Raw genomic sequence first — 24,159 nt, 5'->3', positions numbered from 1 at the left:
AACGAATCTTGACGATTTGTTGGGAATAAATTAAACAGTGGATTTTTTATTTTAAAAAATAAATATTTGTCATATAAAATTATGCTCTACGGGTTTTCTTTTCCAAGCTACAGGGTGCTAAAAAATTTCAAGAAATTTAGTTTTTTAATAGCATTTTCAATGCAAAAATCTTTTTTCAATGCCTATTTGACCATGTTCGGTGGTTGAGTCAAGAGGATAATTTTGTTTAAAATAAAAAGTAGATCATAAATAAATATTAAAAAAATGTTTTTACCAGTGGCGTACCACAATTTTCTTCGAAAAACCTTACGGTACAATCCGTATGCACGACACTGAGTAACTCACAAAGTCAATCTTTTTCCTGTTACTGGGGGATTATTAAATTAAGTTAAGGCTAAAATTTCGTTCCATTATCTTATAATGTTCGAAAGTTATTCCAGAAAAACTAAATTTTTTGAAACTTTTTAGCGCCCTGTAGCTTGGAAAAGAAAACCCGTAGAGCATAACTTCATATGAGAAAAATTTATTTTTTAAACCAAATAATCCACCCTTTAATTTATTCCCAACCTTTACGTTACACCCAGTATAACTATATTACGCTCGTGCGTCGTATACTTCATTTTGGAACAAAACATAAAAAAAATTCCAGGTTGCAAATTTGAAATTTAAAAAAAATTATAGCGAAAAACGTGAATTTACCTAAAAATTGTACAATTAACCACCCTGTAAATAATCTTCCCCCCATTTTTATGACTGTGGAAACTAATATGTTATTGTAGGTGTACGACGTCAGTCCAGAAAATAACCGAACTTGTCTCCCGTTATGATCCTTTGAATGAATGTTTCATCGTCATCGGATTGTATAAGAAATTCCGACAAACGTCCCCACTATTTTCCTTCTATTGTTTGGTCATCAAACCAGAGACAAATTTTGCTGCAACTCGATTCATGTTCAATTTTTCAGTCAAAATTTCGTGGCGTGACCCAATTGAGATGCTAACCTCTTTTGCAATTTCTCTGACAGCCAATCGATGAATTGCACAGACCAGATTTTTTACTTTTTGAACGTGGTAGTCACCAGTTGGAGTCGAAGACCTCCATGGTCGAGGATTATTTTCAATTGACTGACGACCATTTTAAGTCGTAAAAACCATTCAAAAGTTGAAATGTTTTCATGAAAGTTTTCTCCAGTTTCCCCCAAAATTTTATTTTAATCGTTCCAGAAAATCGCAGATTCCAAAATCGCCACTAAGTCTTAAACATGTTGCACTCAAATAACAATATCACGAAAACTGAATGTGATATCAACAATTCAAGAATATGTGATTCAAATAAATAAGTAAATGTTTTAATCCTGACATAATTCCTGATACATTCTATATCTACGTGTTTACTAACCGTGCTCCCATTCACTTTAACCTCTTTTTATATAAAAGTTCACAGCTACCGTTAAAAATCGCATTGTCCTGTCGAAAATATTGCGGTATTTTGCAGACCGCCCCCATTTCGTGCATGTATAATAACTCGGTCGTACAAAACACAAACAAAACCCCGGAACAGCCTGTAGACACCAAAAAACGTACATAACAGACCTGACGTGCATTCACCGCAAGCGTTCTTAGAATTTATGATGCGCCGCTTTTTGTTTCAGCGTGCAATCAAGTCCAATTCGGTGTCCACGCCGTTTTCGGACCATCCGATCCCCTGCTGGGTGCACACATCCACTCCATATGCGACGCACTCGACATTCCGCATCTGGAAGCCCGCCTGGACCTGGACGCCGACGTCAGGGAGTTCTCGATTAACCTGCACCCCGCCCAGCAGCTGCTGAACGCCGCCTTCAAGGACGTGATGAACTTCCTCAACTGGACGAAAGTGGCCATTGTTTATGAGGAAGATTACGGTGAGAGAGGACTACATTTGCATTAAATTTCAAATAATTTACTTCGTTGAACAAGCTTTTTAATCACTTTTTTTATTTTAATAAGAATATTGGACGAGAAAACTTTGATAATAAAGAAAATTGTACTTTAAATTAGCACACTTTAAAAAAAATTAAATTGTTACAATCATATCTTTCTGTATATCTGCATGGATTCATAAAATATTATAATTCCTTTCAGTAATTATTGCAAGTAAAAAAATTCGTAATATTTAGCAGTAATTACAGGCGCCTAAAATATAACGATGAAGTAGAATTTAATTAAAAACATACATGTATTCATATTTCGTGGTTGAAATATATATACGCACCCTTAGAATGTCCCAATTAAATTAAATTTGAGATATGCGATGCCGAATTTTGTTATTCTCGGTTATTAAGTCCTGAATTTTGTAAATTTGTGCGTCCACAATTAAATCTGGAATCTGTAAACATAACAACGTTTTCGAAAACACTTTGTTCATCTAAAATTGGTATGCTGTAATATTTGGCAATTAAGAACTTTAATTTACCAAAAAAATTGTTAATACTATTTTTCTTTGGGATAAACAGTGTCGAACCCAGTAGAATTTTACGTATTACTTATATGACTACTGAAATTGTGCTAAACTTTTTAAGGCGCATTTATATGACCAATAATTTAGAGATTTTATTAGAAATTTCAAAACTTTCATTAGAATTAAAATTAAATTCTTTACGGAAGGCTCATTTAAAATTTTTATGAGATAAATATTCTCTAAAACTGTAAATCTTTAGAAGATCGAGCCAAATCTGGAAAGTCGCCTTCTTAAAAATTGATGACTACGTCATAAATTGTAGGAACATGGCGGAATAGATGTTCAAGCAATTCTTTGGAAAGCAGACGCTAAAATTTATGTATGAAAGTTTCCGAATTAGAGAAATCTACCATGCAACTTCTAAGTGTTCGTCACTTAATATTTCTGAAAGCTTTTTCTTTTTATGTAAATGAAATTTTGTCTCCAGTTTTGCATTTATAAACACATCATTTTTCTTCATTTTCCAAATTCTTGAAGTATTTAAGTTAAGAATGAGAAATCTATTAAACTGTACCGTCCTATTATATCTATCAATCAGCATATTCAGTTTTTAAAAAGTGGTTAAATTATACAGCCGCACAAAAAGAAAGTTTCATCTAAGAGTAAGGCAATCTTGTTATCAATAATTTAGTGCATCAAGTATGACGAGTGGAAAAACGATTCACATACAAATATTCTGCAGTCGCGACATTTTGTCTACATTCACCGTATATCAATCACATCCACCAATTACTGTTGTTATGCATTATTGTAATAAAACAATATCTAGTAATAATAACAATAACAATCGAAACTAACGCCCAAAGTTAAGAAATAACTTAGCCAATAAAATAGACTATGCAATTTATGCACCAAATCGCTCCTTTCGGAAGTGTATAAATCTTTGGCTTTTCTGCACTGTCTGTAGAGTGGGCAAAATAAAAATATTATTGCTATTAATACACGAATGATCTGTCCAAGTGAATTTTCCTTCAGATATTGTTAAAGTAGTAACAGCTGGCAATAAGTGATGCCAATCGGCTAGATTTAAATATTTCAGCAGTACTCAAACAATGATGCGTGCGTTATTAAAATATATTTTTATGCCCTACATATCATATATCCCTAGGTATTGGTTTTGTTTTCTAAGGATGCGCTTTATCATCAACAATAGTTTTAGTTGGTGGAAACCCATACTTAAGCATTCAGATATTCGGATTTAACACAGACTTAGTATGGAGATCTCAGGGGACTCTCCAAAGTGCGTTCTAGGATAAAGGAAAATTGAAGTTGGAAGTGCAGGAGGCAATCGATCTTCCGGATCTGTCAGTATAACCTAAATAAAAACATAGCACGTCGTCTCTGTAAAACTTCTGGAGTTCCGTAGTAGGAAAATTTAAATCTTATTGAACAAAAACAAAAGTGAAAACATATATATTCATAGCTGTATTAAACCTACTAGATGAAGGATCATATAATATTCATACTTCATACTTAAATCATTAAATTAAAATATTTCCTCTTTTATTCACTTTATACACTCATATATCCTGATAAAATACTTTCATAACTACACTGGATATCCTGAGGTACAAAGACTCCTCTTGATATTTCAAGATGGTCTTAACCCTTCCAACTGTTTTACACGAAGCATCAAAGCACTGAAAGCCCGGCACTCGCTTTGTTAATCAAGTTACCAACGATGCTTTAATAATATGTAAAATTAATGAAGCCTTAGCATGAACTGGCGGTATTTTCGATATTGACGGACAGAGTCTTTATGTACTCTAATGCGGTTTTATTCGGCAATGTCCTTTTCGTCGTCAGTCAATCGTGAAAAAAAAAGTCTGTACATTCTTACAATACTATAAGTAGAAAACGAATAAACGGTTAAACTGATTGTAAAACAATTTAAACTTACTACAAAAAACACAATATAAAAACAATTTAAATAAATGGCAAAATGCAAACAAAGAATTTAAAAATATAAAAGCTACAAAGTGAGAATACAAAAAAGCAAAATATGATATAAACGCCAACTTCAAAATATGAAAATAACACAAATAACAAAAACAACAAAAATAAGACAAATAAAAGAAACAATAAAATATAAATCTATGAAGAAACATTTTTTGTATCACATTTATAAACAATAGCGAAATATTACTTTGAAGACTTTTACAGTCCAAAACAAAGTTAATGTGACAATATCATTGATAAAAATAACAAACAGAAGGGGTTCAAGTATGGACCCTTGAGGAACTCCTAATGTTTGAAAGAAAGACTTTGTATATTTGTGTGTTTGTAAATATATAACAAAATGATTTATTCGACAATACATACAATGTATCTATTTTCCCAAATTGTTTTCTCTCCAATGTTCCTTCAAATGCAGTATATTCAATTTCAATAAGCAATTTCCTTTTCACAAACGCCTTCCATAAACTTAAATCTAGGTTGTAAAAGAAGCTAAAGGAAACGTTTCATTATTTAGCAAAATCTATAATAGAAATCTATGTGTTGTAACTGTAAACAATTATTACGTGTCGAAGTGTCTATAAAGAAACATCCCATAAAGTAAAATTGTAAATTGGGAAATAATCTAGGTCGCTATAATAAATCAGCAGATGAAAATGAGGCTATTACTCTAAACTGGTTTCAGGCGCTCTATGTGCAATAAGTAAGCGAGATCTCGAACGGCTAAAATCCAATGCCATCCATAGAGTATTGGAAATTTGTACGCTTCGGAATCATAAAATTCGGAATTTAAGGTGGTTCTAATCTTCAACTGGTTTATCAATAACAAATATATAAAATTTGAGTTTCCCATCCGGGATGTTTCATGTCAGTAATAAAATACTGTAAAAACTGATGATATTGGAACCAACTACTCTGCGGACTAGTGCCCCAGACAGCACTGAATTATACCCGCAATATCCAGTAAAAGCTAGGTATTAGTCTAATAATTTGTTGAGGCGACAGTTGCGTTAGGTGGTAGTTCCATTGGATGCGAGTTCGTATAAAAATATGTTGGTACAATGTTGGTTTAATGTCGGATTGCTGTTGCAGGGCTAATAAAACTGAGAGAGCTGGTTCGGTCACCTCACAACGGCGACCTGGAAATCCACCTGCGCCAGGCAGACCCGGAATCCTATCGAGCCGTTCTGAAGGAGATCAAGAGCAAGGAGATACACAACATCGTCATAGACACGAAACCCTCGAACATGCAGCACTTCCTCAAAGGGGTAAGCACATTCGGTCAGTGACCTGGATTTAATACAATGCATTCGGGATCTGTGTTTTTAATTGAGTAATTAAAAAAGGGAAAACCGGTGAAAAAATGGTGAACATATTTAATATTTTTCCATGTATGTGTTTACAAACTTGGAAACGGTTTTTGAAGAATAATTAAATCAACCTGGATTAAAAGAAGCAGAAAAATGCGAATGAACACAATAATGCGAGGAAACATTTTAAGAACCGCTGACTCCATCCACGAAACTATTCCAGATGTTCTCAACATGTTCCAATAATTTTGATTATTATCCATTTTAAGTAGCGTTTTGCAATTTCAATGGTTTTGATTACTGAAAATGATTATTAGCAGTATATTCTATTTACTAATAAAATCCTCTGGAATCACATACTCCAAAGTGATTAGAGTAACTTTTGTTACAATTTATACCGATACCTTTTATGCAAACATTTCTCGGAAAACTTGTAGGAAGGAACATTTTGCGACACCGAGTCGTATTCATCAACCGTAAATTTTCTTAGGTGTTCGATACCGATAGCTGCAAGAATACGGCATCGTTATATGAAATTTTTCTAATACAGCATCGGATGCAGACGTCACCTATATATTATTGCTTGTGAGTGCATCGGAAATATCCGCCTTAATAATTTCCTGCGTCAGCTACAGACCTAGGGTATTTTATTTTTATGTGAAAATGTGCACGAACATACATCTTTTCGAGATTACAATTGTATATTCCAAACGTGCAGTATCCGGTTTTGTGAAATATTGCAAATGCAGAAAATATTTTGTAGTGAACTCAAGGTATACATAAATTATCACACAAATCTAAAAAACTATATGTTGGCTTTTGTTCAAAATATTTCATTATATCCAATATTATGACCCTACTTTATTTAAAAGAAAAATAAAACACTTCTATTAACCAACGCATTTTATACTACGCAAGAATTTTTAAAAAGTGATCTCACTCTAATATGACTATCTTAGACGTAGCTTCGCTCACTTCAGTTGCATTGTTTCAGTTTTTTTTTCTTACTACATTACTCATAATCTTATTTTAACATGTACCATTTACTGTTTGTTTGTTTTGTTGTCCTCTNTATACCGATACCTTTTATGCAAACATTTCTCGGAAAACCTGTAGGAAGGAACATTTTGCGACACCGAGTCGTATTCATCAACCGTAAATTTTCTTAGGTGTTCGATACCGATAGCTGCAAGAATACGGCATCGTTATATGAAATTTTTCTAATACAGCATCGGATGCAGACGTCACCTATATATTATTGCTTGTGAGTGCATCGGAAATATCCGCCTTAATAATTTCCTGCGTCAGCTACAGACCTAGGGTATTTTATTTTCATGTGAAAATGTGCACGAACATACATCTTTTCGTGATTACAACTGTATATTCCAAACGTGCAGTATCCGGTTTTGTGAAATATTACAGATGCAGAAAATATTCTGTAGTGAACTCAAGTTATACATAAATTATCACACAAATCTAAAAAACTATATGTTGGCTTTTGTTCAAAATATTTCATTATATCCAATATTATGATGAAGAAATTTAGAAACGAAGAAAAATACTGACATTTTTATAAACAAATCGGTTTTATTTTCAGATACTCCAGTTGCAAATGAACGACTACAAGTACCACTACCTCTTCACCACCTTCGACATAGAAACCTTCGACCTAGAAGATTTTAAGTACAACTTCGTCAACATGACCGCGTTCCGAGTCGTGGACATCGACGATTCCTCGGTGAAAGAGGTGCTCAGAGATATGGTGAAGTTCCAATCGAACAGAGAAGTCCAGCCAATAAACTCCAGCTATATTCAGGTCTGTGCTCTCTTAATACTCTAGACATTTATGTTCCTATGTGTTATATTCAGTCAGTAACCCCTTTAGAACATTTCCGAAAGTGCCTCCATTCACGACCACCGCGATTTCATTAGTATTGAATGCTGTTAAAAAATGTACTTGCAGTCTTCGAAAATAAAAGTTGATTTAGTTGGTAACATCAGTGCAACTAACTGTTTGGGACTTGGAATTATGCACTGTTTGAATAATACAGGGTAAACATTGACGTTTCGACAAACTTTTAAGATTGATTTTTCTATATGGAATTAATTTATCTTCTACCTTCTATTGATAAAGTTTATGAAATAATAAAATTTCCTAAGAGCCAACAAATACGATTATTTTCTGTTTTTTTTTAGATACTCTCTTGCAAGGTTGATTTAAAACTTTTGTTACATAAAAATATGTTAAAAGGAATTATTAATACACAATTTAATGCGTATCATAAAAGGAGGAGGAGGGAACATTTATAAGGAAACATGCCATTTAACAGTAAAGGCACATTAAGGCAATAGATAACAACTTTGGGGACTAACAATTTGTACGTCGAACCACTTCTTAAGCCACTAGTGAATCATACAAATCTCTCGGGACTTTGAGGTGTCTACTCGTACTAGAGCTCCCATACTTGTACTTTGTTATTGCATTTATACTCGTCGTCTATCATAACGTAATGTAACACCTAAATTTATCTTATGATTAATACTGACAATGTCTCCATTCCGTCCTATTTTGGGTCCATAAAGTAATAATAATTTATAGTCCATTTTCCTTTGCACTCGTAAGACAATTTACATAAACTGCTCTTCCAAAGTTTCAGATGTTATAAAATTGCAAATACCAAGTTTTAATCAGGAAACTTCACTAGGTGAATGAACATGATTTTCAGCAAGAAGTTTCATATGAAATTTTCGAGATATTGGATCAAGAACAAATTTACAGTTTATCGAATATCTCTGAGGATGTTTGACGCAAGTTGATAAAACTTGAGCCAATGATTTATCTAAATAAGAGTTAAAATGAGCGTATCAATACGTCAGCCAGTTGTGGAGTCAGTACCAACTTTTGGAAATTTCGAAACTATTAAGGAAATTCAACTGATTCTTTCAATTGCCAGTCGTATTTCTGAGGAAAACGGATCATTTCTCATGCAACCCTCAGAATATTCAAAAATGCTAATATATATGCTTATTTTTTACAATTTCTAATATATAAATTATTTTTTAGTTATTTAGAACACATAGTACCAGATACTGAACAAAAAAACGTGAAAAACACAATATTTTTAATTTTAAAATTTGAGGGTAAATAGTTATTCCTTTGTTTATAATTAATGTTCAAATTAATGTATAGTTTATTCTCAAACACCAAATACATTATTATCTAAATTATTCATTTGCGTTATACAGGGTGTTTCAGGATTAAGTCGACAAACTTTAAGGAGATATTCCTCATAAAAAAAAATAAGAAAAAAATCAAGTATAAATTATTTTCCAGAGACGCTTCATTTTCGAAATACAGAATAACTTCTAAATGAAGAAGGCTATTTAAGCCAAATTTGGCATGACACATCTTCTTATAAAATACCAATTTTCCATAGAAGTACAAGTCCCGCAAGCAACCAGTGGCGGAGTTATGGGGACTCAGACTCATTAAATTATAAAAAAAAATTAATACGTCTCTGGAAAAAAAATTATACGTGTTTTTTTTTCTTATTTTATGAGAAATATCTCCTTAAAGTTAATAATAACTTATTTATGATGTTAGGACTGTGGAAAAGCCATAAACCTTCAGCTGTATGAATAATGTATGGTTTAGATAACGAAGTAAAACAGATGCATGGATATTTTGAGCTGTGTGCATTGCTGCATTGCTGCGATTACATTGTCTAAAATTCCCAAGAACCCGAGGATATCTATGCAGTTTTGACAACTGTCGATTAATTAGGTATTCCTCGGCAATTCGACGAGATAAATCCTTTGTCCAGGCCGGTCCCTGATACTTATCGACTGTAACTAACCAAATAGCCAGCAGCAAGCGCGCAAAACTGAATTGCAAATATTTGGGTTCGGACACTTAACTGAAAACTTAGGCAATTACATACTTAGGATCCATATTTCAGAGGACATTTAAACTGGATTTGACCAAATCCCTTAGCAACAGTCAATCATCAATTGTCTCATAACTTAGCAACTAAATTATATTCGATAAATTGCCACAGTTTATTTCATCTCCATACCGATATCATACGATAAAAATGTTAATAATACCATGCAGCAAACGTAGTTAAATTACTAGTACACTGTGTCTTGTACTGTATCAAATTAATTAAATATACGTAGCAGGTGCAATTTTGCAGCTTGATCTATATTGGCAATATAAGATGCTTCGCTTATTCTAATATATAACTCCAGCATTATAGTAAATTATGATGCTCCGATGATATTCCTAGCTGAGCGTTAGTAAGGGCCTGCATGTGTTCCCCATATTCCCGGAAGACATTCTGTTTATATGTTTTCATGTAGTCATAAAGTGGGATACGTTTATAACTTTTAGTACTACTGACCCCTAGTTCTCCGTTGCCCGCCTATTCTATATACGCTTTTGCGATTCTATCTCGCAGATATGGAGTTAATTAGATTTCTGTTGGTTTTTCGGAATTTGCCTACTTTGAAATTGGAGATGTTGTAGAAAATTACATATTTCCTATCTGTTGTGTCATAACTTTATCAGTAATATTTCTGTCCTCTATTCTAAGCATCAGAATTAGTTCAGGAGCCAAAAGCAGTAGTGAGGAGGGTTGGTATATTATTATTATTTAAATTGGATTGCCTTTAGAACGATTTTTTTCACCATAAACGCACGAGCATTTAAATTTGATGCACATTAATGTGTTGTTGTTATACGTCTGATAGAATGCGCCGTTTTCAAAATAAATTATATAATTTTGTCATAAGCAATTACTGTTAAAAGTGCTACGATATTAACTGCATTTTGCATCTTGAAATAACACCTTTCCAATAAGTTTGAACACTCTTTATTTCGAAAGTGATATGTTATTTATAGCAATTCTCTTCATTACTTGTGACAGACAATTTACAATTTACGATCATACATCGAAATTTCATTTCGATGTAGTTTTCCCTACATCTGGAGTTCCACACGGTTCCAATTTAGGTCCTACATTAATATTATTATTTATTAACGATCTTCCAGAACTCTGTACTTGTAAACACTAGTTATTTGCTCAAGATTTGAAACTTTTATTCTGAAATCGATTCTTCTATAGGTTAAATTCATCTGCAAGATGGACTATGGCGAACAATTCCAATATACGTGTTTTATTCTATTAGTTTTTTTTATGTTTGTATGTAGTACATATTAAGTAATCGTATATGTAATACATTTTCTCTGTTCTTATTTCTGTCATTTTCTTGTTAGAATAATAAATAATATCATATTACTGTTATTGTTATTAATTTTTATTGTAAAATCGTTCATTAAAGTTTGAAGAAGCATTTTAGCGTTACCCTGTATAACGTAAATGTTGCCATTTTGATGAGATAATAAGTAACGGAGAACATTTTTTAATCCAAAGTTCGATACATTTAATCACTTTGCAGCTTTACTTTATCCCGCTCGGTCAAAATTTAGAAAACAACTAAAAATATTTACTTGTTATTTGGATTAGTAAGAACGACAATATTGACAGAATTTAATTGATTCAGGGAGAACTTTATAAAATTATTACATTTTCCCATCAAGGTTCAAAATTGAAAAGGTGAAATGTAAACAAACAAGGGCATCGAAATTGAAACATTGTTTGTGTGTACAAATTGTTTTTTACTTTGTTTAATACACGGGAAAATATGTTGCATTTTTCCAGAATAACTGTTGAAACCACAAATACACCTAAGAATAAAAAAAAAATGGTTTTGTTTAAACAGGGTCGATTATCTCCCAAAGTAAGATAGCTATCGAAAAACCATGACACAATTGAAATATCGAATAATATACAGGGTGTTCTATTTAAAAAAAACATAAGTTTGGTGCGTATCTTTGGAACGCTCTATATAATTTCTATTTTCATAAACTCATTAAACTCACAGAAAGATTCCCTACAACTTTTATCGTTACTATTTTTGTCTAACTCAAAAAATAAAAAAGTTAAGGGGGGTAAAACGTCATATGAATAACCCTGTACATTTAATAATTCCCTACAAGTTGTGTGCATGTTTTGAGAGCATACTACACCGTCTTAGGCCACTTACTATCTAGGTTACCATCGCGCTCCTGCTGCCAAAAGAACCTAAAGTGCATACGATCGACTAGCACCGCATAGACGTAACTTGGCGCACTTTTGCTCGGTCGCCCTTCATATAATTTTACTGCAGAAGCACTCTCAGAAGGTCGTAATGAAATGTATGAACTTATTGGCTTAAGTCCAAGCCTTCACGCCATCCAATGGGATTATCTTTAGCCGCTGAAGTTTTGTTGTCAACAAAAACTTTTTGCACGCTGTAAAGTTCGTCGGCAGAGTCGCGCTGTGAAAATTTCCCCCCTCCTCCCCTACCCGTTCAATCCACTATTAATTTGGGAATTTGAAATGTGAGAATTTACGCCAATGCTAATTCGTCCTCGTCATCCCTTAAATGAGATTAATTAACGAGTTGATCCTGTTTGTATGAAACTTAAATCTCTGACTCTTTATACGGCTATACGTTTTGTTCCACGTTCCGCGAAATGATAAATGTTTTGCGGTTTACTATTACCTCAATTAAAATTTATTTATGCGAGCGGTAACCTGTTCAAGTTATAACATAATTATATCTAGTCAAATACCATGAAGAAAGACATTTTCTCCAATAAGCTTGTGGATGCTCTTTACAAAGGAAGCGATTCGATGAAGCTTTGCAAGCAACTTTGCACCAGCTCAAACGCTTCGTTTCTATCTACAAACGTCTGACCCTGCAAATGTCCTGTGAAAGGTCTAAACTTTAAACAAAGCAGAGTCTGACGGCGAAGTTTCCCATAGTGCAACACCTCAGATTTCCAGTGTATTAACTGCAGTGTAGAACCGTTGTTATAAAGCAACAATACTCTTTACGAGTAAACTTCGGGGCATATGTTTCAGTCTGTTAACTAGAGTTGTTAATGCATTGGGTACCAGTTATCCATTCTTAGGAATATACCAATATACACGAAACCTCAAAAGGTGATAAGAGCAACTTTCCTAAAGGAGGAGTTTCTAGGCGTTACGGAACATAGGGATAATGTCAAAAATAGGACACAATTACTTTAAGAGCTCGTACACCTCAATTATTAAACAATTTGACCGTTCTCGTACAACTACTTCAAACTTCTCATCTCAGATGCTGCAGTGAAGTTTACAAGGATATTGTTCCTGTATTAAGACAAAGGAATATACTATTTGACTATGTGGATATACGATTTGGAAATTACAGAGACCTTTTCACAAAGAACAACTCTCAGCAGCAGTCTGAGCAGCTCCCTGTGTTATCTCAGGTGTTCTTGACATTCCCCACTTCTTAAAATAACGTCTTGTAATATATTGGCATTAAGTTTGCTTCTCTTGATCTTTATTTGAACTTTATTACGATGTATTTACTCACATATAAATAAAAATGCCGTCCTGAAAAGCCAAAATACGAAAAGCAGAAATATGTTCAATTGTCTTAGTTAGGATTTCGAATTGTCTAAATTCTCATTCATTGCTAGAAAAAGGAGACAAATGTGTTTTTCAGGTTTCAAATATAATTAGTGTGTTGCAGTTATATGTGTTTTCTTGTTGAGATATTGACAGAAGACGATTAACAGTGACAAAAGAAACATAGCTTAAAAAAAATAACAGTAAGTAATTCTTCGTCAATTTTTCGAAAATATTTCTATTCCTCTGCAATTATTCAGTCGGGTTATATGGCTATGAAATGTTTATAGGTCAATTCCTGACCGAGAGCTAGAAAATAGGATCACTTGAAATTCACGAACACACTCCAGCTGAGAGCAAATATTGTTGACAGACAATTTTCCATTTTTCTAGAATATAAAGTAAATAACTTCACAGTATGTTAAGATACCCTCTTTCTTATCGTGCGCAAACAACAGAGAAAAAATTTCAAGTTGCAGTAACGAGAATATTATGTATTTTCTAGATATACGTCGTCATACGGAAAAAGATCTTTTTTATACGAGATGCAACACTACAACATGTCCAAAAAGAAGGAGAATTTTTATCGTCTACATTTAAGAACATTTTGCTACGTAAACATTTGCCATTCAAGTTGTTTTTGAGATACAGGGTGTTGAATTTAAAAAAAATGTTATAACTGTAAAGATCTTCCAACCAAATGTATTGGAACGAAATTTTGTTTACATATGAATAAAATGACATTCAAAGTGAAAAGATTATATCTCGGCTCAACCTCATTTGTTCAAAATATGTATATTTGGAAATGTAACTTCTTTTGAAAACTCTAACTTTGTATCTCCAAAACAGAGGCCTTAAGGGCAAATTTGAATGAGAAAATAATCTAAAATTTTGACGAGGAAATCGATCTTTTATTATTGTCACGCTGTACAGTACAATCTACAAGGATCACTTCTAAAATTAATAAAATATAGAAAGTATTTAAATATTTCTTAAACAACTTACACAATCTTGTAATGAATAGGTAAAAAAAGTTTATTTGGTATAACTGATATGGTTGTGCAGTAGGAAACATATCATATAATAACATTTTGTACTGGTCAGGAACCTTGCACTGGTTAATTAACTGTAGAAAACAAGAGTAGACGTTCCATCACACCTCTTGATGGCTTCGCCAATTCTCAGGATGGATCTTCGCTGTTGTTTCTTGCCTTTAGCCCCTTTGGATTTAGGTGAATCCCTGGAGTTGTTTTGACCCGTATTTAACATAGCCTAACGGTAAAAATTTTGGAAACTACTAGCACTTAGATTTATGGTTCTTTTCAAGATCAGCACTTGCCCCCGGAAGTAGTCTGAAAATTTCACTTTGCGCGCCAGACTGTTTTGGATTAAAAGCAGCCACAGTGTTTCCGACTGGAGATTGGACCGTATCGTAAATCAGGCAGCCATTGACTAACTATCGTCACGCACACCGGGACGAGAACAAAGGTAGATAACCGGGTGTAAAGCGAGGATGAACTCCCCCATAATATATATTTACCTTCCCGCTGAGGCCTGCTAGTGTACTTAATAACAGGCGTCATTTCTCTTTCCGTCGTCTCTCTTTTCATCGTATTTGTATTACTTACGATTCAACTTTCGTTTGTCGAGATTACAAACTTAAATCCGGAGAAAAATGGCCTCCAATTTAGCATTTCCGGTGCTCGAAACGGCTCTCTAGGTGTCGGGGGTGGGGCCACGCTTGATTAAAAATTGTGTTCGGCCTCAAAGTTAAAGTTAGTAAGCTTACTGCGGCAAGGAAACTATTAAAGCTATTTTCCTCGCGAAAGTTCTGTTTCGAAATTGTACTAAAAAATATGGGAATTTTGACCTCACCTTTATGTCGTGACATAAAAACTTGAGAGTTAATTTGAAATTATTTAATTTAATATCTTCTGCTTGCAGAAACACAATGAATTCTAACATATTTATTTAAGTTCTATTATCTACTAGAAATCTATTAGTTATTAATTGTAGTAAAGATTGCTCAGAATTTTAAAAAGTTAAAGCAATAGTGACGCATGCGTTGTTTACCAAGCTTATAAATTAAATTTAAAGTAAAAAAATGTTTTTATTTGATAATAACGAACAAGTTCCTTTAACAACAATACTATTTCCTTTGTGCAAATAATCCTGAAGCAATGTAAATTGTAATAGAATCCTGTGCTCCTTAAAAAACTTCATAAAAGATTTGAGGGCATTTTTCTTCTGAACAAATTAACGACAATGGCTATGTAAAGAACGACACAAAATTTTTCGGAGATCTTATTAATAGCTTAACCAGGAATTTAGTCTTTTATCAAATAAAATAGGACCGTCGTCTATTGGATTGCTTGAAATCAGAGAAATGCGGGTTCTCATTATAGTTGAAATTGGTCGCTATGCTCTGATTTAACAAAAAACTCTTTGCGAAAGATGTAGGTATAAGTAACATTTTTCAGAGGTAGCAAAAGTCTATATCTCGGCTAGTCTCATTACTTGTACTAAAGTGCAGTTACCACAAGCATTATGTAGATTAGCTTATCTACAACCGCGTATTTCTTTAAAAATATTTGTTTAGCAAATCTGTACATCACAATTGATCATGTCTCTAACTGGACCATAACAATTTTCAATTAAAATAAACGTGTAGACATAGACATTGTTATGTTTTAAGTCACCAAGGTCACCCAAAGTATTTTAAACTGACGAACAGCCCGTAACTTTTTTATTTCTCGACCATAGTTTTTCGATATTTTTATCAGTTACAAATTATTCTCAGTTTATTGTCACCACGTTAAATATCCACATATAACCACATCCGCAGTCGTATTTCATTTCTTCATAGTCATATTTCTTCTCTGAAGCGGTTTTTCATTTAATTAATGCAAGTTTAAACGCACATGTTTCATATTTACCTGTCGCAATCACAATCGGCGTTCGACTACGGCGCTGCGAAGCAGGGCGATTTATGGAAAATTCTCACCGGAAGAAATGTACATTCAGCATTCAATTAACCGAGTGATTCCCGATCGAGTTTTATGAATTCAGACTTGGCAGATGGCTCAATTAATGGCTACAAGGAACGAGAACATATTGAACGGAACTAATGTGCAAATTACTACCCACCGCGGTCGTTAATGCAGAAAGATGAATGCTGCATTTCGAGTGCATTAGTTCGGGTATTTAACGCTTCCATTATGTAACAAATGTGCATCCTCTTTAACAGGGATGCGGGACATAAATTCGTCATAAATATTATTTTTGGTCTATCTCCCTATTAAAACATTACATGAGGTACATAGTAGTCGAGTACGAATAGATGAGGACAGTACCTCATATATTTTTTTCCATACGGGCCCACAAAGGTAAAAATTAAAAAGTTATTTTTATTTACACTTTCTAAACTATTAACTTCAGCATGATGCAAATTTGGTGATTGATAACACATGTGTACAGCTTGTTTTTGATGTTGTAAGCGATACTTCATTATGCCCAGAACGCCAGGGACGGGCTATGCCCAATGGTTCATAATTTTTGCATAGATGACGATCGTAATCTGCCTGTTTCAAAAATAATTCCCTGAAGAATTTGTCAACGATAATACCTTCTTGATTCAACTCGGTAAAATTAACAGTTTAGGAAATATTTGTGATTTTATGTCACAAAGTACATCGAGCGGCGTCTCCACCATTTTTTATATTTAATTTTTGTTGGAGATAATTATTATGTTAGAACTGTAAAATAATAATTTTTCGTGTACAAACAAATATCATTCGTAGGAAGTGAGTGGAGGTTCAAGGTGCCCATATTGAAAATGTATTTGGATAGTTTTCTTTCTTTTAAATTGTTTTTTTAATTTCCTTTAACTTATTCTTGTTTTGTTTTATATTTTGTGTTATATGTAAAGCCTGTAAAAAAATTACAGGCTGTCAAAGTTGACGGCCTGTTATTAAACAAATTAGGTTGGTAGCGGTAAAAAAAATACTGTCATAACTGGCAACCCGAGTAGGTACTTTCCCAGATAAAAATATTTTATTTGTGGAAGTATATAAGTGCATAAGAAATATTGTTATAAGTCAGTGGGTCGCTTGATTTTTCGGCAAGCTGTGGCGCGGCGGAAGGGTGGGGGAAACGAACGACAGCGAGTCCGAAGAAAATATTCATAGTCCTGCCGTTAAAAAAACGAAATTTGCTTGAAAATAATATATTTGACAGCCTGTAACTCCGTTGTTTTTCAACGAATCTTGACGACTTTCTTTTAACTTAAAGCTCTTTTCATAAGCTTTCCGAATATGTAATAATATATAACTATATCACGCGTGTGCGTTGTATATTTCATTTTGCAACTAAGGCTAAAAAATAAAAAAAATCAAATTTGAAATTTAAAAAAAATGGTAGATTTCAATGTATTATGAAATCTACCATGAAAAAAATCAGTGCGATTGTGGAAGACGCTCCAGACTAATAATTAGTTAATTTGTTTATAAGACCATAACTTGTAAACTATTCAACTTACCGATTCCAGGTTTCGTGTGAGTTATTAGACAGTGATAAGGAATGAGAGGATGCGATGCCAAAACGTTCTGGTAATAATAACGCAGTTTATAAATGTTTAATTCAAATGTCATAAATAAACTTATTCTGTTTATAACTTTTGATCTGATCAATATTTTTTTGACACTCGAGGGCTAGTTTTGTAGGTTTTTGAAGACGAAAAAAAAGTACTTTGCAGTTTTCTCGTGGAAATGAACGAAAAAAAGTTATAAGCGAAAAATGTGAATTTACGTAAAAATTATACAATCCCCCTGTAAACAATCTTCCCCCCCCCATTTTTATGACTGTGGAAACTAAAATGTTATTGTACATAATATTTAGCATCTATAGTGATAATTTCAGCTTGCCGAAACAAAAAGTCGTGAAATGGTCATTATTTCCCTGCTCTTTTTCCTGGCCTATAGTCTTATGATGAAGCAAATAGTATGAGCCTTAAAAAGTAAATGTTATGAAATAACTAAAATAATACGTTCTTCCGAAATAGGAATATAACCTTGAAAAAAAAAATGGAAATATCTAAGATATATAAAAAAAAGTCAAAAAAGTAAATAAACAGTAGTAAAAGATACTTCTTATATGTGGTTCAGCCATATTTCATCTTTTGAAACGTATTTTGATGTTGAAAGGAATCGCCTTTTTTAGTACAGAAGTACGAACAAATGTTTTTTTTTCATGTCACTTTGCCAAGCGGTGGTCGCTTTTTGGATTTACAAATTGGCGCTTGTAACGTGAAAGAACTTCACGCCAGTCCATTTTATATTTATCCAACTGAAAATGTCCCGCATAAAACATCATAAGAGCTTTCCCTGCAAGGTATTTTTTTCGTTAAAAGGTGTAAAAGTTTTACGCAGAATGTATGTGTTACTGCAAATCCTGTTGGATGTATTTTGTCCTGTATATTAAAAATACTAAAATATTAACGTCAAATTCGAAATCTGTACTTCTTAATTTACTCTTTTTATAGTTTGTTTTTTTGTAAGAAACTACTTCATAGTAAAAATGCTTTTGTTGTTAAATTTCAAAGCTGTCGGTCTCCATAAAAGAGATTTAAGTGTAAAGGCGTTTTTAACCTACCAAATATTTGAGCTACTTTAGTTTTCGACGAGTTAGGTATTTTGTGCATAAATATACGTCTCGAACGTCAAAAAGTCGATGGAGGAAGGTGCTTTCTAAACAACATTAACCGCGATTCTGGAGAGTAATCGATGAGACATTTCATGAATGATTTAGATGGATGCATGTCCCCCTGGAACTGTCTTTCAGAGCTTTCAAAAGTTAGTCGAATAAGTCGCTCGAAGCGGCACAGGGTTCATTCCTCCCGAAATGTTATTTTAGTTGTTCCTTCCTGACCTAATAAATATAAAATATCTGACAAAAATTTCTTACCGTTAAAAAAAGGTTAACGTCACAAAAGTGTTAATCTCGGACTTTGCTCTATGTTTCAAGTTTTGGAGATATCAAAAAATATATACCTATTACACTTTTTTTACAAACTTGTTTACAAACTTTCCACTCAAGTTTTGTCAACAATTCAAATTTTACGAACAAATTTATGAGCAAGTTCTACATAGGTTTACTGGAGTATGAAATTCGTGGTTCTTCCTCGACATGTAACAGAAAGCTATACAAGCGAATTCGTTCCTTTACAGGCGGAAGCCGCCCTGATGTACGACTCTGTTTTCGTCTTCGCCATCGGCTTGCAGACGCTGGAGCAGTCGCACACCCTGAAGCTGTCCAACGTGTCCTGCGACAAGGAGCAGCCTTGGGACGGCGGCCTCAGCCTTATCAATTACATTAATGCGGTGAGTTAACGCCAATGTTTCCACTGAAATCTAGATCCACATCCTATCCGACTATATTCCGCGAAATTAATGTCCCCACGTTAGTTCTAATATCTTGTTACGATCGCGTTGGATTTAATTTATCGCCCCTAATGGACGCTGTACCAGGGCTATAAATCCGAAGGGTGTCTTTGAATTAGCTAGACTACAAGCCCAATAAAATTGTGTATCATATGTATTAAAAAACTTTTTGAATGTTAACATATTTAAAAATATGCATATGAACTTGTGGGGACTGTATGTGAAAAGTATATCGATGTGAGAATAAATCATGAAGTTAAAATATTTAATTCATTGAAATCTACTAAAAGACAAATATTAAATAAACTAACATTACTTAAAGGACAATAAATACATTTAGATTGTTTTGTAGGTTTATTTAATATAAGCAAGACATTAAAATTATATTATTTTCTGAATTCCAATCTTGAAAAATGAATATTTGTCATGAGTGAAAGATATTGCTTATTCCGGACCTGTTCAAAGTATGCGCGGTCAGATTACCTCGCACACTCCACTTCCCCGCAAATTGGTTTCACAGGTTCCCATGCTTTGGGATAGGAAACATACACTCTAGGTGCTCTGTTTTAATCTTTTTTCTTTTGGCTCCACAAAACACGAGGAATATGATAATTGGCTGATAAACTTGAATTAATTCAAGTCGCGTGGAAGTTGCTTAGATTTACTTAATTTATGTGGCACATAAAAAAATGATTCAAAATCCGTATTCAGCGGAATTATTGCGCTCGCCTTAAGCATATATATCTTGATAACATCGTGCTAGACATTATTTATCTAAAGGGTCCATCTGATTGGGGTCTTAGGTCAAACAAGAATATTTTAATTTATTATTTAAATGTTATCTTACAATTAGTTTTACTCAATTAATATTATATGCATAATAAATTTAGTCTTATACCAAACTTAAAATAACGAATAACTATCTTAGCTTTCATCTGTCGGTCCAGACATGCTGTAACCGTTAGACAGTGCTAAAAGTTCATTTCTTACACAAATATTTACATAAATGATACACGATCCAAAGATTGGCTCTCATGAAGTGTTCCACAAAACCTATCTGAGAAATATAAGGGACATGACACAAATAAAGGCCAATATTTACTCATTTTTCTCTTATTCCGACGATATTAATGAAACTAATACTTTTGATGATTTAACAAAGCGCCGTATATTACACAAAAACATCGTTAATATTTGCAGGAAATAAACTCCAAAGAAAATTAAATAATTTTTTTTATTTTACTGATGTAAATATATTAATAAATGTGTACACTTAGATGACCTGATTTGGCTCAAATGCTAGTTGTTCACTAGGCATGTTTAGATTAATTTGTGGCGCAATAATATAGCACAGCGTTTTATCCACCCAATGTTATAAATAAATACTAAGGTACGTAAATATAATGACTTTGTGTAAATTATATAAACATCAACAATTTTATGAGTGTATTATGAACCAAAGTAATGCGATAACTTTCTGCAGGAATCCAAATTCACATCCAATTCGAGCACATCCGGTAGAATTAATGCGCTCACGTTAAGCATGTAATATCTTGTTAGGATCGTGTTGGACTTAATTTATCTGTTCTAATGGACCATTCGGACGCAGCCATTTACCGTTATGCTCAAAAGTCTGAAGAGTATCCTCGAATATTGTTCTTCCAATTACACTTAATTCCGCTATGATCGCGCAATTAACTTTGCTCCTTGATTATCGCATGCGAACTTTGTTAATAGGTTCCGAAATGATTATTTAGCAGAAACCATTGTATATTTTTGCGGTAGCTAATCAATAACTATTCCTAAGTTTTTAACAGCCCAATCTATTTAAATAAACGAATAAGATATTTTTGTAGAATGGATTTCAATGTTTACTTATTGCAGTCCAGTTATGTTTCCTTGGCGAAAGTACACAATTCGTATCAGATTATAAAGAGAGAACGGAACGGAATTGTTCCCAACGACATTAATTGTGCGGCAAGAAGCTTTTGCTTCCGTGCCCGCGACTGAGATACAATCAAGTGTCAGTCTGACAACACTTAATTTATTAGCATATTACAAGCATTAGTGTCGCTCCCCAGACGTTCTATTAGCACAGGGTTTCCGGTCCGGGCGTTTTCGGATGTATTCTAAGTTTGTCAGGTGCATATCTGATTAGGAATTCGATACGAGAGGAGAGAGTTGACCGATGGGGTTATATTCTCTAAATTATAGCCACTCGTGTAAAAAAGGCGCGTGGCTAATCAAGATCCTGTATATATTTATAACTAGGTAATAGTTATTTACACAATAAAGGAGTTAAGTATTATTTACCAGTCGAGGACGATTTTGCGCCCGAGCGGAGCGAGGGCTGGCGAGACTGGTAATTATACTTAACTGCTGCGTCGTGTATAACATTTTATCTGCTCACACAGCTCTTTATGGTTCATGAAATAAAGATTAGGTTTTATTTTTGACATTTCTTAATCAATTCATTCTGACATTATTCGAAATTTTGCAAAGTCGGTTATTTGGATTTTGTCGTTTCTAATGTATTTATAAACAAAGCTACATAAAAGTTACAATTTTGCTGGTTTTGAATTATTATTTCTAAATGAGTGATTTTCAAATAGAAAGTGCAGCAAATGCTGACTGCGAATTTTTAATTGCCCGAGAAGTCAAAAGTGCGCTACGGATGCTCATATGGAAATGGTGCCAGAACAAAAATACTGGTGTTTTTGAAATGTCACTGCTAGCATATTTCATGAAGAAGTCAAGAACTTTAAAGTCACCGGCGAATTTGTGGAGTGAATACTCAATGATTAAGTCAACTATTTTCAAGGAGGAGAACGCAAAATACCTCAAGCTGAGAGCATTTTTGAAACGTAAGAATGACGGCTGTACACCTAAAAAGTCAAACGTTTTTACAAGAGACCAAGTCAACGATTATTTCATTGAGCCACCCGACAACACATATTAGATTAGACTAATAAGATTGCACAGTTTTTGAAACTACAACATCCTGAAACATATACAGACTATTCATTCCGAAGAACATCGGCAGCGTTACTGGCTGATATAGGAGTTGATGTATTAGCAATCAAGAGACATGGTGGGTGGAAATCAGCCACAATTACCTCCTTAAAAACAATGTATTTAATAGTCTATTTACTTTAATGGGAGCAGATAAAATATATCACAAAATTGCGGCATACAATCTATTAGCTATCAGCAATATTAGGTTTCACTTAATTATTCCAAAGGAAGGAATATCGAATATATTAAATACATATTTTTCATTTTCAATATAACAAATCGGAAAGCGATCGTTTTATTATGTAAAATCAAATTCATGTCGTGTGTATAAAGGTAATATTGACGGTATTCAGACATTTAGTGAAGATTTCCAAATCCTTTATATTTCAAAGAAACGAGGATTTATCCCTTCGGAATGTTCTTTCAATTACTTGACAGGTTTAAGGTAGGTATATGATTTGGTTAGTAAAGCGAAATATCGTTCTTGGATATTTTTATGTACACTTTTAAAGAGCAATACTGATTATTATTATCACGCATTTTGACAACTCAGATCAGTTGATTGGTACTTTAATACAAAGCTCTTTCCGACGTAGTAAATAAATCAAAAAGTTGTTTGAGTAATATTCAAGGTGTCCCACAAAGAAATTCTTTGGAGCGACATTTGACAGGTAATAAACAAAAATGTTTTGTAAAAATATGATGACCAATTTAGTACTTATAAATCCATGCCTGTAATTGTGCATTTCAACTACCAGTGCCGTAGATCTAAAGGGGCCAATTTCTGATTTAAATCGTAACTTTTCGCCTATGACTATTTTAAAAATACTGTCTCTTTCAATTTTCTTTTACTGGTACTCTTTCACCAAAATTTTAACCGAATCTCATTGAATTATGTTTTACCATCGGTTCGTATATTTTTGATTTATCAAATTCTCGTTTTTTTAATATATTATTCTGCTTCATAACCAGCATGTTTACGCAAATTAAAACTTCCTTGCCTTGTGGAAAGACATTTTCGATGAGAATTTAATATAAACGTGTGGATTAGTTTTACCAATAACTTTCTGCTTGTTCCTATTATATTACCAATTCGTCTCGATTTTCTGCGAAATACTCTGACGATCTACCAGTTAATCTATATAAGAGAACATTTAAATTATCTGTACCCAGGCGGATGGACAAGCAGGGAAGCGATACTCCAATTACTGGCCACCACGTCCACCTGATTTAAATCCCTGTGATTTTTTTATTTGTACTCTGTGAGTACTGATATTGAAGGTCAAGTGTGGAACAGAATTGCAGACGCTGTTCACTATTCGCAGACTGAAGGAAGACTGAGAAGAATACAATATTGGGACAGCCTGTAAATGTACACCACGCCTATAACTTAACTCAAGTTAGGAAGAAAGTAACATCGCCACTTCTCTATTCCAA

At 33.5% G+C, this 24,159-nt stretch overlaps 1 protein-coding gene across 1 annotated transcript in view; it reads left to right on the top strand.

The window, feature by feature from the left end:
- The window catches only part of LOC108913729 (glutamate receptor ionotropic, kainate 1-like), a gene marked incomplete at its 3' end in the record, with an annotated part of 54,066 nt that extends 34,419 nt beyond the window's left edge, over window positions 1–19,647 (top strand). Inside the window, exons 4-7 of the mRNA XM_018719341.1 lie at window positions 1,652–1,903; window positions 5,548–5,723; window positions 7,363–7,581; window positions 19,495–19,647. Coding sequence (XP_018574857.1) covers window positions 1,652–1,903; window positions 5,548–5,723; window positions 7,363–7,581; window positions 19,495–19,647 — 800 coding nt within the window. The remainder of the gene's footprint in view (window positions 1–1,651; window positions 1,904–5,547; window positions 5,724–7,362; window positions 7,582–19,494) is intronic.
- Window positions 19,648–24,159: the final 4,512 nt, after the last annotated feature.

The sequence above is a fragment of the Anoplophora glabripennis genome, unplaced genomic scaffold, assembly GCF_000390285.2.
Source record: "Anoplophora glabripennis isolate ALB-LARVAE unplaced genomic scaffold, Agla_2.0 scaffold215, whole genome shotgun sequence".
NCBI lineage: Eukaryota > Metazoa > Arthropoda > Insecta > Coleoptera > Cerambycidae > Anoplophora > Anoplophora glabripennis.
The sequence above is the reverse complement of the archived record's forward strand: the minus strand, read 5'-3'. Positions and strand labels throughout refer to the sequence as shown.